General features: G+C 34.9%; 1 protein-coding gene across 9 annotated transcripts in view; it reads right to left on the bottom strand.

Annotated features, from left to right (window-relative positions):
• Positions 1-481: 481 nt before the first annotated feature.
• PLS1 (plastin 1) overlaps positions 482-16,723 on the bottom strand; it is a 105,138-nt gene continuing 88,896 nt past the window's right edge. For all 9 annotated transcript variants that reach the window (XM_087870256.1, XM_087870251.1, XM_087870252.1 and 6 more), the window contains 5 exons: positions 16,183-16,297; positions 10,513-10,646; positions 9,975-10,098; positions 3,103-3,227; positions 482-2,266 (listed from right to left, as the gene is read on the bottom strand). In XM_087870256.1, coding sequence (XP_087726382.1) covers positions 2,131-2,266; positions 3,103-3,227; positions 9,975-10,098; positions 10,513-10,646; positions 16,183-16,297 — 634 coding nt within the window. In that variant the 3' untranslated portion in view covers positions 482-2,130. The remainder of the gene's footprint in view (positions 2,267-3,102; positions 3,228-9,974; positions 10,099-10,512; positions 10,647-16,182; positions 16,298-16,723) is intronic.

The following is a 16,723-nucleotide window of genomic DNA, read 5'->3' as shown; positions in this document are numbered from 1 at the left end:
ATCACACCCTTAGAGAGACCATTCCTGAGCACCCAAACTAAAATCTTCATCCCCAGTTCCCAAGTCAGTCTCTATTATATTACCATTTATATCCCCTATTGCATTTTATCACTATCAAAATTCCTATTTGTTTATTATCTCTCTCTACTAGGATATAAGATTCATGAAGTCTGAGAACTCTGTCTATATTTTTCTCAACTGAGTTCCCATGTTTCCAGCATCATACCTGAATCCCAACAAATTTGTTAATCAACTGATTCCCTCAAATTATTTCAGCACAAACTAAATTGTAGTAATAATGCTGTTGGTCTTTACTAAAATTCTTCATATTAAAGAACCATAAAACCACTTTCATTCCCCAAAAAATAATCTAATAATTTTGTTTTACTAATTAAAACAAAATTACTTTTTTCTGGAAAATAAACTTATGATAGATTAATTTTCAAGGTTGTATATCCTTTAAATGAAATGAACACTGGCACATTTGTACACAGAGTTTTTATTAAATATATTTTGTGAGAAAAAGAACACAATAAAGTGCCAAATTTCATGTAAATCAGATAACGTAGTAAATATAATGGTGGAAAAAATCAAAAGGGGAAACATTGATTAATCTCTTAGAGCAAGAACATACCTTATAAGAAAACAATCATCAAAATACAAAAGGAAAGGAAATCACTTTTGTAGAAGAATATATTTCAAAGTTCCACCTATTGATGATTTCATTTAAAAAATTCGAAACACATGTGTAGTCTCACTCTTACCAACCTGTTTTAATCAATGGTAGAAGGGGAGTTTAAACGACTCATTCACATGGAGATAAAGTGACAGCATTTTTGTTGCATAGCAGTATTGCTCACTCTCACTCACAGTGGAAGATGGAGGAAACAGATTTCTGAATTCATTTTTTTAACAGCAGAATCTGTCAACTGATAGAAATTCACACAAAAATAGGTCTGAAGTTCAGCTATTCCCAAGTAACACAAGCATTAACCAAACACTGCCTATTTGTAGGAGGCTGTGGAAAAAACATGTGAAAATATTCTATGTTGAATATTAGCTTTGTGTTATTTTCTGCTAAAGATATTCAGTGGGCATTTTCTAAATTAGGGCTTCAATACAGATCAAAATTAACATGTCTAATATGAAACTAACAGTACAGTGTCAACATGTCTTGAGATGCTATAGTCAGTGTTTTGCTATAAATATGTGGAGGAAAGTCAGTTGAAAAATAACTATATGCACATCCAAAATGAATATTTTCTAAAAGAAATATTCATGTATCAAATACCTACAAACTGAAAAGTTGTTACACACATAGTGGGATCACAATAAACACTTAATGGTTGCCTGACTGACCAGTTATACATACCATTTAAGAAAACCTGGGTAATTCAGATGCAAAAAAATATATATATATACACACACATATTTCTCTAATAACAGCCTGCCAACATATATGCTGCATGTCATAGTTAAAGCTGTATTACAAACTAGCATACATAAAGTATCAGTAGAGTTAAAAATAAGTTTTAAGTAAAAAGCTCCTGCTACTTATACAAGAGAATGTATTTTGGTGTTTATTCAAGAGTTAGTTCTCATATATAAAAAAGTTTAATGTTAATGAACAATACTTGTCACTTAAAAATTTGAGACAATATAGAAATTTACAGAAAAGTTAAAGTTCACATAGTTGGAGGAAAAAATAAAAGAACAGGATAATGACTTTGAATACATTTATGATCAAAATTAACACATACACACACACAAATCAAAGCACAGCAGGACATTCAAGAAAAATTTTACATTGATCTCTTTTGAACCATGAAAAAGAATGAATTAGTCTTGTTTTAATAAGACTTTCAGAAAATGAAAATAATTTAATTATGAAATAACAGCTTGATAATGAGCATATTATTATCAGTATTGACTGGTAAATTAATTGCATTATCCAAAAATGTTGACAGATTCTAACTAGTATTAACAAGATATAGAATTCATTAATGAATTATACAACTAGTTTAAGCATACAAATAATCTCTGGTTTTATACCCACTACATTTCAGAATTCTGTAAACTGTGAGGCATTCAATGTGTTTAATGTGGCAGAAAATCATGCTAAATGTTTCATTATTTTATTCTGTTTAGTCCTTTTCCCATTAAGCATGCAAACACGGTCATAACCATCTTTGGTTTCACTTCTACGAGGTCATCAGGTAAGGCATATATACGGGCACCAATTTTTCGAGCAATTGAAATGGCATATCTTGAAAAGACAAGAAGAATATCTTATTAGTTGTGATCTACTTTGTTTTTACTAAATATATGTTAAGAATGAAATATCTTTATTAGATTAACTTTACAAGAAAGTTAAGTTTGAGAATCCTTAAATCATAGTCTCCAATGAGCGCTCCAGAGCTCCGGTTTTCAGTCTGTTCGCACGCTAAAAGATATAGACGTAGTGAAGAGAAGGGCCATATGCACCCCAACGTTCATAGCAGCATTGTCCACAATAGCTAAATTGTGGAAGGAGCTGAGATGCCCTTCAACAGATGACTGGATTAAGAAGATGTGGTCCATATATACAATGGAATATTACTCAGCCATCAGAAAGAACGATTACACATTTGCAGCAACATGGATGGGACTGGAGGAGATTATGCTAAGTGAAATAAGTCAAGCAGAGAAAGACAATTATCATGTGGTTTCACTCATTTATGGAACATAAGACATAGGAAGATCGGTAGGAGAAGAAAGGGAAGAATGAAGGGGGGGGTAAACAGAAGGGGGAATGAACCATGAGAACTGTGGACTCTGGGAAACAAACTGAGGGCTTCAGTGGGGGATTGGGATAGGCTGGTGATGGGTATTAAGGAGGGCACATATTGCATGGTGCACTGGGTGTTATACGCAAATAATGAATCATGGAACATTGCATCAAAAACTGGGGATGTACTGTATAGTGACTAATATAATAAAATAAAAAATCATAGTCTCCATATAAGTTGTACTTAAAAATGTTAAAGACATAGTAACCTTACCTGTAAGGACTTATGAAATAAAAGAACCACTGTGTTTTAATTTAAACCATAAAAAGCTTACTTAGCATTGTTCAGCTTGTCCTCCTCAGATAAGTTTTCTCTCTTGATCATTTCTTGACGAACTGCATTTGGTGCAATGGCATCTATTAAGTCTAGGACAGGTAAACTAGTGCTAATAGATTTGTCCTAGAAAATAAAGAATGGATGAACATTCATAAACATCTTACTTTGAATTTTCATAAATGGCATATTGGGTCATCACCATATAACTGAAAGCAACTTATAAATTTTCTTTGTACTGAACATTCAGCTTCTCTGCAACCAGCACTCCTCATAAACCATTTTAAATAAGCTTTTCCTTCAATCTTTACAGAGCTTACAGTGTGGAGTTGTCACCATACCCAAATAGGGCTTGCAGATGTGACAATTCCTAAAGCATGCTAAGTACAGTATCCATTCAGTAAAAAATAAAATTTTAAAGGGAATAAGAGGTGAATTTTAAATAGTTAAAAAATAAAATTTTAAAGGGAATAGGAGGTGAATTTTAAATAGTTTTGTAAATTCTAGTAATATATTTCTTAGACCATGGATTCCTAAGCCTTCGCTTAAAATTTTTCAGAAAGAAAAATGAAAATATTAGTGGAAAGGAACTAACATTTACAAAGGCATTATTCTTATTGCTTTACATGTCCAGCTTGTTTAATTCTCCTAACAACGTGGTAATAAAGAAATTATAATCTCTCTTTTAAAGAGGAAGAACATGAAGCTCATAGAGCTCAAGTGACTTGTTCACACAACCAGTAAGTATAAAACCAGTAATTGAACCCATAACTGTCTGACTGTAATGCCCAAGATTTTCTCCATTTTTGAAGTCACCTCCAAGCTGAACTAAAAATGAACAACCAAATTCTAGTGGATAGAACACTGCAGTTAAAGCCAGAAATCCTGGTCTGAATTGTTTTACCACTTACCAGCACTTGAAAAAAAAAAAAAATCACTTGTTCTGTCTCATCTTGGATAGTGGCCACTGCTGCTTGACTACTCAGAATCTACACTTTCTTACTACTTTCTCCATCCTAACAGAACCCACATTTTTGCTCTGTATCCATACCTCCCCTCACATGGACATGTGCTTCAAGAAAAGCTGACCCCATCCACAGCTCCACGGGTGATCCTGAATTAGTCTAGGCCATGAATTCTGGGGGTATGGTGATAAACTTATTCTTTTTTATGTATAAAGCATACAGTCCATAAACATACAGTAATATCCATGGCATTAAACCTTCAGAGGAGGGGCATTTAGGAAGAAAATGTCTAAAAAGACTTCTTTGATGAACAAAAACACTAGTCTGAACCGAACAGAGTAATTCCATCCAATTACCATGGTGATTTAATTTGGGCCTAATTTAATTTAATGTGAGGCCCTTGCTATTTTCTGAAAGAGCTATGGAAAACCAGCAACCCTCTTCCTGTATGTGAATGAGAGCATGAAAACTTTGTCCCAACCAGCAGCTATCTTATAACCAAATGGAAAACCAGCTATAGGGTGAAGTTGGCACTATAGATGGCAAAGCAGAGATGGATAAAAACCTCAGTTCTCAATGACATTCTTCAATTACTCACTCAACCAACCCTGAAATCTACTCTGCCTCTGGATTTCTGCTATTCTGTACCTTTCCTTTTGATTTAAACCAATTAAAATTGGGTTTCTGTTACCTGAAGCCAAAAGCAAGCACCCTCTCCTAATCACTACCATAAGAATGTCACAGGATTCTTGGGAATATTAATATAAGTGAAAGCATCTACTACAGTTCCTAGCCAGATTAATAAATTTTTGAAAAAAACAATTTGAAGGCATGTGAAGAAAAGTAACAGTCTCCTTTTTTGGGCCATGATCTGTAAGCCGCTACATTTATTAATTTTAGAAAAATGTATATTCTTTACTTTCGGGAATGTTCATTTTATCAAACAGATTTTTGAGGGGAAGTATAAGTAGAGGAGTAAAAATAACTAAGGTAGGTCCTAAAGTCTTTCTGATGCTGGTAGTCGGGATCTGGGGTTTTTTTTGGCATCTTCCCTTTTTTTTTTTTTTTTAAGATTTTATTTATTTATTTGACAGAGAGAGAGAGACAGCCAGCGAGAGAGGGAACACAAGCAGGGGGAGTGGGAGAAGAAGAAGCAGGCTCTCAGCAGAGGAGCCTGATGTGGGGCTCAATCCCAGGACCCTGGAATCACGCCCTGAGCCGAAGGCAGACGCTTAACGACTGAGCCACCCAGGCGCCCCCTTCCCTATTTCTGAAAAATTCTCATATTTGTTTTCTCAATGTGTACTCTGCACACCGCCTACATGAAAACCATCTGACATGCTTGTTAAAAGCATAAATTTATCCCTATAAATTAGTGAGTCAGATGATCTGTGGATAGGGCTAGGAATCTACATTTTTAATAAGCTTTCTAAGTGACTCTAATGTACACCATTATTCTTTCTAAAAAAAACTTTCATGCCATTCCATAACAAATTAAAAATTTCTGTGTACTTTTCATTTTTCTATGATGATTCAAAAACATACAAGTGGCTTAATTGTGTTATATTTTGATTACTTATTTACATATTTGTGAGGGTTTTTTTAAGATTGGGGAAAATTATTTTGTTCATTTGTTTTTTCAGCTTTATTGAATTATAATTGACACATTAAATTGTAAGATATTTAAAGTGTACACCTTGAATATTTAATATATTTATATGTTGTGAAAGGATTACTCTCGTCTAGTTAACGCATCCATCACCTACGTGTGTGTGTATAAACATTTAAGTTCTAGCAAATTTTATATTATACAGTGTTAACTGTGGTCACCATGTTACATATGAGGTCCTCAGTTCTTATCTTATAGCTGAAAGTTTATGCCCTTTTGTGTTATTTCAAATACCTCTTCACTTAGATGTAGGTAAGAATGATGTTTTCACCTATTTCCTTATGATTAACCTTGGGAAAAACTTTCACTGAGTTGAATGAAAGATTTAAGTTTCAAGGGCTATATTGGATCCCTTATCTTCCTATTTCCAAGAAAACAGGCCTATCTTCCAACTCCTGATTTGTATATTATCAGTAAAAGACATTTTATTTCGGAAAAGGGGTAGGACTTACAGTAAAACCATCAGTTTAGTATGTAAGTACATTTTCGTCATCTTTCCTTTCACTTTCCTTAAGTTAATTATAAAGAAATTACTTAAACAAAAAGAATGTCTAGACTCTCAATTAGCCTAGAGTTAGGCTTGATTTTTAAGATAATGAATTATACCATCACTTTCTCTTAATTTGATATACATTACTACTAGAACATTCCATGCCACTGTTCTTTCTGTCATTATTGAAAATAGAAGTGGAAATACAGTGATGTGGCAGCCAGAGTTCTTAAAAAGCTCAACAGGAACCTCTCCCATATCATACCTTTTATATATCGCCATACCAGTAATGTAGGAAGCCCCTTGTACTGAGCCCTTAAGACGTACCAGGTAGTATTGAGCTCTTTACATTTGTTAACTTATTTAGTTTGGTAAATATTAGTTTGGTAACAAACTCAGATGATAGGTATTATAATATCTCCATTTTAAATATGGGGAAACTGAGGCATAGAGAAATTAATAACTTGCCTAAGGTCACACAAATACTGAATGGTGTGCCAGAAGTAAATTTAATTTTATTCATCAAGAGGTGTAGTCCAGTTGTTAGTATAAACTGCTAAGGTTTCTATAAAACACACCCTTCTCATGTGCTTCCTACTCCCCTGAGCCTATTTTTATAGTATGCTGACACCCCACACAGTGATTCCTGTTTTCTTATTTGCTTCCTTCCCTGAACAGTGAGCACTCAGGGCATTCTGTAGCCACAGTGACTAGCAAAGCACCTGATATAGGGTAAGCTTTGAATATTTATGAGATGAATGAGCAGTATGTCACACAACTAATAAGTGTCTGAGCTGAAGTCAAATCCAGGGTCACAAAACTACAGCTTGGCTTTCAACCTGCAGTTAGATCTGGATGTGAAATCCAGATAGTCTGCTCAATAGTTAGTTGTCTGACAGTGGACAAGTTGTTTTACTTTTCTAATGCTCTCCTCTTTGCTTATTATTGAACGAATCAAAAGAAACTGTGTCAAGTGCTTAGCACGGTGGCACATAGAACTCAGTAAAGGGTAATTATGATTATTGTTATGGCTCATATACCACTTCCTTATCTTCTTTTATTTTTATTTTATTTTAATCTCAGTGTTGTTAACACAAAGTGTTCTATTAGTTTCAGGCGTACAATATAGTGATTCAACAATTCCATTTATTACTCAGTGCTCATACACTTCCATATCTTGATGAGGGAAAATTACTTTGCAACTAAAAAGGGTAAATTTGTCTTTTCTAAAATTTCTCAGTATAGCACTGCCTTATGATTAATAAATTCTTACTAAAAAAAAAAGTAACTTAATAAGAAAAGTACCATTTACTCTAGCCTTCAAATATAATGCCTTCTACAGTTGGAAAAAAAGCCTCCCACCCCAACTATTTTTTAGCATTTGCTGCCACACTTCTTGACTATAGTCTCTTTAAAGATTTTATTACCCTAATAGATTTATTATCTACTAAATAAATGCCAAGCATTTTTGCATTATGTTTCTGCTACCTCTGTTCTAAGTAAAACTCTCCAGTCTGCTTTTCTCTGTGAGCTCCCTCCCTTAAAGGGTTTGTGTACCTCTATTTTCAACTATCTCTTCTACTCAACTGATCAAGTCTATTCCCAGTTTTAATATTTCCTTTCATCCAGCTCATCTCCTGAACATTACCTCAAATCCAACAAGCTTAAAACTGAATTCGTCACCTTTTCCAGAAAGCAACAGCACCTCCGGACATTCCCATTTGTTAGTGTTATCTGTTTTCCAATTACCCAGGCCTAAAACATCAAGTTTTAATTCCTCTTTCTCCTGTGCTTCCCTAAATCGAGAAGCCAAATCCTACCTGTTCTTTTGCAATAGCATATAACTATCCATTCTCAACATTCCCAGTGCCCACCCCCCAACTCCACTTAGATCCTTATCATTTCACACCTTGAGTTCTGCCTCAGCTTCTTAGGCACTGTCCTTGAATTTACACCTTTCTTCCTCCAATCCATCCTGCTCACCACATTCAGAAGAGGATTCCTAGGGGCGTCTGGTGGCTCAGTCAGTTAAGCATCTGACTCTTGATTTTGGCTCAAGCTACGATCTCTGTGGGTAGTCTGCTTCTCTCCCTCTTGCTCTGCGCCCCCCACACACGTGTGCGCATGTACCCATACTCATGAGCGCTCACTCTCTCTCTCTCAAATAAATCTTAAAGAAAAAAAGGAGAGTATTTCTAAAATAGTCACTTTGGTTTTTTACGTTACTTCTGATATCAATAAACCTTTATTAAGGCCAGATTCCTCCACAATCTTGACCCAGACTATATCTAGCACTACACCCTTAGGAACTATCCTCTCTAGCCAAACTACTTCTCCTAACCTTCTCAGACTTGCCTCATTCAAGATGGACCCTCTTCTAGCTTGTTATGAAAATTCCAGTTATGAAAACTTTGTCTTTCAAATAAATGGTAAACATTATGAGGGCCAAATTAATTTCTTATAGTCTATATCTTTACCTATAAATGTTACTTAATAGTAAGAGCTCAATAAATATGTTTCTAAATATTTTCTCATTGTATTTGATTTAAATATATACATGCTTCTTCTTTTTCATCAACTAATGTACAAATGCGTAAAATGTCATTATAACAGTTTTAATGAATAACTATCAATTAGAGAATTTCATATGTCCCCTTTCCTGTTTTATGTTTTTAAGTTGTGTTTTATGTCTAAAATATATAAAAACAAATCATGGACTGAAAATTCTTGTTTCTTTTTTTTTTTTAATAAGCAACAACAAAAACTCAAAGTCATTAGTTCCTTCCAAAATGGCAAAAGGAGAAACATACTTGAACTAGGAATCAAGCAACATCTCTGCCGTATTCCAGCTGTCCTGTTAAAACCACGCTGGGGCTCAGTATTTAGTAAAGATTGAATTTATCAATTTCTGACATTTCTCTTGCTCTAAAATGTTTTTAAACATATAGAACAAAGGCAAAGAAAAGACTAAGATGGATAGATAACTCTTAGGAGAGCTTAGGGTTTCATCTGTTTGCTCTCTTATTCACTAAAAACAAAACAAAACCACCAAATTGCTGATTTTTCACATATCATAATGAAATCACAAACACAAGGCTCACTGAATTAATGTGTACAAGCAAACATGCTTATTTGTAGTTAACATCACGTTGCATGCAAAAGCGAAACACAATGGAAATGCAAGAAAATTAGTGGGTATGTATGTGCAGATTACATTTCTGAGTGCTTCATGAATCATCCACAAATGCTCGGAAGTGAGTGTTAAGTGCCATTATGAAGCCAGATGACAAGACTTTTTTTTCCTACCAGTTTTCTCAATTCCCACTTGAATCGGTTTGGCTGGCTCTGTTATGCCTTGGAAATGATGTCAATACAATTCAGAGACTGCTGCTAGGGAGCACAAAACATTATACGTCCTATATAAACAATGTTTTTTTTTTTTAATCTTTCTTTTTCATTTGACAATTGGGTTTTTTGGCTCTATCTACTTCTTTTTTAAGATTAGATGACCAGAGCCTGATAAAATTAACCTGCATTTACACTCAATAGGACAACCAATCAAAAATATAAGAATTCAAACTATATTTTTACTTTACAGATGTCAAATAACTAGTAAGCCTAAGTTCATAAATTGTGTTTCTGATATATGTTAATGTAACTCTGAACTTAAACTAATGTAATTTCCAATAAAAATTCCTTCCTAAACTTAATTTCTAACAAAAACAAAATTTTAAATAGCTTTTGATTACCTTGAAGCTGGATATGGAAGTATTTTTTCTTGCACTTTTAAGAGTCTGATTGACCCATTTAATAATAATTTCATCATTTACTTTTTCACCTTCTCCAAGATCTGATAACACATTCAATGTGTACCTGTAACAGAAAAGATGGATATTTGAGTGTGAAAGGGGAGAGAGAAGGGGTGAAATTTGCTCTCACATCATTTATATCAATATTCAGATGAATATTTAAATATTTTGGTTCTACAGGTATTTGCACTTTGTCATATTCCAAAGTTGCAAAGCTCAGTAATCAAAAACAAAAACTACTATACAGTATTTTATAAAAACAACTCCTTACAAAGCAGTTTTTAAGAGGCATTAATAAAAGTGATTATTTGCAGACATTGACCCACTTTTAAACAAAATATATTATCAACGGTAAATCATTTAAAAAATATATTTTGCATTGGGTATTTCTTCTGTTTGTTATTCTCAAAACCAGCTAAAATTTTAGTTTACATGACTTGCTGAAGAACAGTATTGCTCTAAACATACCAGCCTTTACCTTCTCATCAGCTGCCATACCAATGCCAGAGTAAGTGTTGGATTCCCTTCATTTAGGTCCTGCCCAGCAATGCCAACCAAGGAGAATTTAGCCTTATTCTTCCCAAGTTCCACTGCATAATTACAGTTTTCAATCTATGAATAATAAGTAAAAGTTTTGGTATAAAAACATGTTTTTAAAAAGATATCTCTTGAATACACCAGCTTTGTTCAGTCATTTGAAAAGTAATTGAGGATACCTTAATTTATATGACAGAATATCATTTCACAATAACACTGAAGTTAAGGAAATAATTATTATTCCCATTTTATATAATTATCCCCATTTTATAGTTGAAGATATTAAAGGGTTAACCTAGATAGAGCAACAACTGGCTAGGAAGTTTTAAGATCTTACCCTAAAAATCCTGACTGTCCAAGATTACATAGTTTATTCGTGACAAAGCTGTGACTAAAAACCTAGGTTTCCTGCATTCTATTAACAGAGTTAAAAAATACTGTTTTGTCTAAATTTAAAACTAAGGAATAAAGAAATTGTTTCATTAAGAATCTAAAACTTCATCTCCCATTTCTTCATCCAGATATTACTCATCTTCCAAAATTTAGCTTTTAGCCCACATTCTTCAACAAAGGCTTATTAACCTTAACTGTACCAGCTAATAACAATCTATCCTTTATTGAACTTCTAATAATGCTTATTTTGTAATGCTTGTGCACTGTCTTCTACTTAGCAATTTATGTACTTTCTTTTGTCAACCACAGGACAGGCTCCTTTAAAAAAAAAAAGATTTTATTTATTTGTCAGAGAGAGAGAAAGAGAGTAGGAGCACAAGCAGGGAAGAGTGGCAGGCAAAGGGAGAAGCAGGCTCCCCACTAAGCAAGGAGCCAGATGCGGGATTCAATCCCAGAACCCCGGGATCCTGACCTGAGCCACACACAGATGCTTAACCAACTGAGCCACCCAGGCATTCCTGGACAGGCTCCCTTTAAAGGGCAAAAACTGTAACATGTACAAGTCTATATCATACTCTTCTCCATTCCCAGCCCAGAACCCATCACAGTGCCCTGTCTACAGTAAGAATCTGATGAATGACCACCAAGTAAATCTTCTTTCCAGTGTTATAAGTCCAGTTAAGTCCTTTATCTAGTAAATTTTTTTTGTCTGCTAGGCCTCGATGTTTATTACCTCCAGTCTTCTTATCTCAGGGTTATGTGTGCATGTGTGTGTGTATAAATTCTTAGGTATTTGAATTTTTTTCTCCAGTGAAATTGTAAGCTCTCATAATCTTATAATACCACCAGTAGTAAAAAGTGCTTACTAAATACTTTTTGGAATAAACATTTAATTAAGAAAAATAGTATAACTGGTTTCTTCTGATTTTCTTTCCCAAGTTACTTAAGACCTCATTACAAAACAATTCAATGTGAGATACACAGATACATTTTTTTTTTCCTAAGAAAGTATTTCTAGGAAAGGTGAGAAAGGGACCACACAATAATAGAATTTGCACAAATAAATGGGTATTTTTCTTTAAAAAAGAAAATCCAAATTCCCAAAGATCAGTTTGTTACAAATAAAAATGCATGAAGATCCTTTGATCTTGTAGCATCTGCCTGGTTCTCTCAATAAGTTCCATAAAATCTTTGACAAGTATGCATTTTTTTAACTATAAGGAGACAATAGTTTAAAATTCTTTTTCCTAGTAATCATATTATAGATTTAGTCTGCCTAATAAAAATATATGCTACAGAAACGTACAGAATTGAAAAACAACCAAATAGATACCTAATTTATAGAAAACAGCATCAAAGTTCTGATTATTTAACAGTATGAACAGGAGAGAGAAAAAACAGCATATTTTCCACTGACACCTGTTTCCATGGGAGAATTTTCTTTCTTCTTCTTCTTCTTTTTTTTTTTTAATTTATTTATTCGACAGAGATAGAGACAGCCAGCGAGAGAGGGAACACAAGCAGGGGGAGTGGGAGAGGAAGAAGCAGGCTCCCAGCGGAGGAGCCTGAGGTGGGGCTCGATCCCAGAACGCCGGGATCACGCCCTGAGCCGAAGGCAGACGCTTAACAGCTGTGCCACCCAGGCGCCCCTCCATGGGAGAATTTTCTAGCACTGTAATAATAATCACTTTTGTGCAAAATACATTTTAATGAAGGGCCATCTATTTTACAGTTAGTTAGACCAAAAGTCCTGAGAGGAATGATGGTGAGAAGGGTGCTCAGGGTTACTAGAAGCCTAAGATGTTGATATGACCAGCAACGATAGGGTACCTGGAAATGGTGCTAACATAAGGAAACAGATGTGCTCTATTTGTTTGGCAACAGCTGATTCCAAATGTGGCAAAACTTCTAAGATCTGGAGAGGTACCAAACTAGACAAAGAATAAGAAATTCAGCTCTAGGGATAAGCCATGTGTATGGTACTACTTAACACTCTAAAAATGGATCTGCTCTCTGAGGATGTAAATGTAGAAAGTTAAGAGCAGTGGGCCAAGAACTGAGCCTTGGAAATTCCTAGAGTTGTCAGGCTAAAAAACGAAGAATAGGTAGGAATGAAGGTAAGAATAAACACAAGGAAAGCAAGAAAAAAATTGGAGAATGCAGTTTCATAGAGTTAATGGGAGAAATGATTATCAAGCACTTCAAATGCTTTGGAAAAAGTGAAGCTTAGATTATTTGGAAAATGAGAAAAACTACATAAGAGGATACAGGGTTCTGAGTGAAAAGAAATACTGAAGAAATAATGAAGAAAGATTATTTAAGTGGTACAACTTTATGAGCTTTACAAATGAAGCAAAGCAATGTCTGATGATGAATGCCCAAAATCTATAAAATAAGCCTCTGGGGTGCCTGGGTGGCTCAGTCCATTAAGCATCTGCCTTTGGCTCAGGTCATGATCCCGGGGTCTTGGGGCTTGGGCTCCCTGTTTAGTGGGGAGTCTGCTTCTGCCTTTGCTCTTCCCCTCTGCTCGTGCTTTCTCCCCCTCTCTCTCTCTCTCTCAAATAAATAAATAAAATATTTTTAAAGAATAAGCCTTTGTGATACTGTCATGAAAGTACTGCTTTGTTTTTTAAACATCTTCAATTTATTACAGGCCTTATGTTTCATTCTATAAACAGCTGGTATTTGTTGAAAGGAAGCATTTTACATATGATTCACTTGTGACATCTCATAATTAAAATTCCAGATAAAATGAGTGGTTTAACTTTTGTTTTCCTGTTACATTTTGCATCTGCTTATTCCTAAAGGAACTAGAAAAAGAACAAAGCCCACAGTTAGTAGAAGGAAGGAAGGAAAATAAAAAAGATGAAGGCAGAAATAAATAAGAGACTTAAGAAAACAATAGAAAAGATTAAAGAAACCAAGAGTCGGTCTTTGAGAACATAAACAAAATTTATAAACTTCTATCCAGACTCATCAAGAAAAAAAGAGAGAAGACTCAAATAAAATCAGAAATGAAAGAGAAGTAATAATTGGCACCATAGAAAGACAAAGGATTATAAGAGACTACTACATAAATTATATGGCAACAAATTAGACAACCTAGAAAAAATGGATAAATTTCTAGAAATACACAATCTTCTAAAACTGAATTGGGAAAAAGATCTGAACAGCCCAGTAAGTAGTAATTAAATTGAATGAGTAATCAAAAATCCCCCAACATTTGAAGTAATGAGCACTAGGTGTTGTACACAACTGATGAATCACTAAACTCTACCTCTGAAACTAATAATACAGTATATGTTAATTAAATTGAATTTAAATTTAAGAAAAAATTTTAAATCCCCCAAAAAACAAAAGTCCAGGACCAGATGGATTCACAGGTGAATTTTACCAAACATTTAAGAAAAGAAAAAGAAAAGAAGAGAAAAGAAAAGAAAAGAAAAGAAAGAAAGAAAAAAAGAAAGGAAGTTAATACCTATTCTTCTCAAACTATTCCAAAAAATAGAAAAGGACAAGAACAAGTGTTGGTAAGGGTGTGGAGAAAAAGGAATGCTTATGCACTGTTGGTGGGAATATAAATTGGTGCAGCCACTGTGGAAAACAGTATGGAGGTCCTTCAAAATATTAAAAATAGAAACACTATACAATCCAGTGATTCTAGTACTGGTATTTACCCAAAGAAAATGGAAACACCAATTGAAAAAGATCCATGCACTCCTATGTTTATTGCAACATTATTTACAATAGCCAAGATATAGAAGCAACCCGGTGTCCATTGATAGATGAATGGATAAAGAAGATGTGTGATAGATACACACACACACACACACACACACACACACACACACACACACACAGAGGAATATTACTCAACCATAAAAAAGAATGAAAGCTTGCCATTTGTGACAATATGACGGACCTAGAGGGTATTATGCTAAGTGAAATAAGTCAGCCGGAGAAGACAAATACCATATGATTGCACATATATGTGGAATCTAAAATACAAAGCAAACAAGCAAAAAAAAAAAAAAAAAGCAGAAACAGACCCATAAATATAAAGAACTGGTAGTTGCAGAGGGGAGGAGGAGGGAATGGATAAAATGGATTAAAGAGAGTGGGAGGTACAGGCTTCCAGTTATGGAATCATCATCATTCATCTGCCAGGTAGTCTCCCACCGACTGTAATCAAATCACTGCCCTGCTCAGAAATGTTTAATGGCTTCCCATTACTTTTAGTTTAAAATGCAAGCTCTTTAATCTGACAATCAAGGTTCTCAACATCTGGTTCCAACTGAAATTTTTAGGTTTCATACTCACTTCTTACCTATTAGAATCCTCTGCGGTAGCCAACATTTCCCCCCAAGTCCCAGAAATGCATTGTGTATTTTCCCATCCCTATCCCTCTTCCTGATCCTTAGCCCCCTCTCCAGCCTCCTTTCTCAAACTCTAACTCAATACCACCTCCTGCATGAAGCCTCTCATGATAAGCGCAGCTGGTGGCCTTTTCCTCCTTAGAACTAATAATATTCACTTCTATAGGGGCGCCTGGGTGGCTCAATCAGTCAAGTGTCTGCCTTTGGCTCAAGTCAAGATCCCAGGGTCCTGGGATTGAGCCCTACATCAGGCTCTCTGCTCAGCGGGGAGCCTGCTTCTCCCTCTCTCTCTGCCTGCTGCTTCCCCTACTTGTGCTCTCTCTCGTCAAATAAATGAATAAATTCTTTTTAAAAAAAAACATTAACTTCTATATATGTTGCACTATATTACAGTTGTTTATACACATATCTTTCTAATTTCTTTAGGCTTCTTGAGGACGAACTCCATGCCTTGTACTATTTTATATCCTGCATTGCATTGTACAGGTAGTAGGTAATCAGTAAATATCTGTCAAAGGATATTAACAAATAACCAGTAAAGATTTGGCAAGTTCTGGGGATTGTAATACAGGAAAGCATTTATGATGCACCTCAAAGAAAATTCAGCACTACAACTTGTTAAAGACAAAACAGTTACATAAAGTGTCTGACTAGGCGAACGGTCTTCATCTTTCCAAACATTTATTAAAGCACATTTATAAAACGGTTCTTAAGCTTAACACATTTTGGTTTAAATCAGAATCATGGGAACAGACCACACGTTACTAAGCTTTATGAAACTCCAAATCCTTTGTTTCATATTAGAAAAATAACAACATATCCTTGGTGATTATCTCACTCACCTTCTTCATGTTCCCTCCAAGAGCAGAATAAGGAGGTTTGTTGACCTGGTTCCAATCGACTGGCACACGGATCATTTCATAGAGCTGAAAGACCACTAAAGCATCTGCAAGGTCACTAAAACAAGAGGAAAAGATGATGAAGGAGGAGGAAATTTTATTAAGCACAATGGAGATAGGTTTAGGTCTTCAAAAACACAACAGTCATTTAATGCCTAAAAAATGACAGGACAAGGGCGCCTGCGTGGCTCAGTCAGTTAAGTGACCAACTCATGATTTGGGCTCAGGTCATAACCTCATGGGTCATGAGATCAAGCCCCATGTCTGGCTCCATGCTCAGCAGGGAATCTGCTTGAGCTTTTCTCCCTCTGCCCCTCCCCCCACTTGCTCATTCATGCTCTCTCTCTCTAAAATAAATAAAACTTTAAAAAATGACAAGATGTATCATTTGACCCAGAACTACTTTTTTTTCCTTTTCTCAAATTTTTATTTAAATTCTAGTTAGGTAACATACAGTGTAACATTGGTCTCAGGAACGGAATTC

The sequence above is a fragment of the Ursus americanus genome, chromosome 20 (genome assembly GCF_024610735.1).
Source record: "Ursus americanus isolate L20-20 chromosome 20, mUrsAme1.1.p, whole genome shotgun sequence".
Classification (NCBI taxonomy): Eukaryota; Metazoa; Chordata; class Mammalia; order Carnivora; family Ursidae; genus Ursus; species Ursus americanus.
Note: the sequence above shows the minus strand (reverse complement) of the source record. Positions and strands in the feature narration are given on the sequence as shown.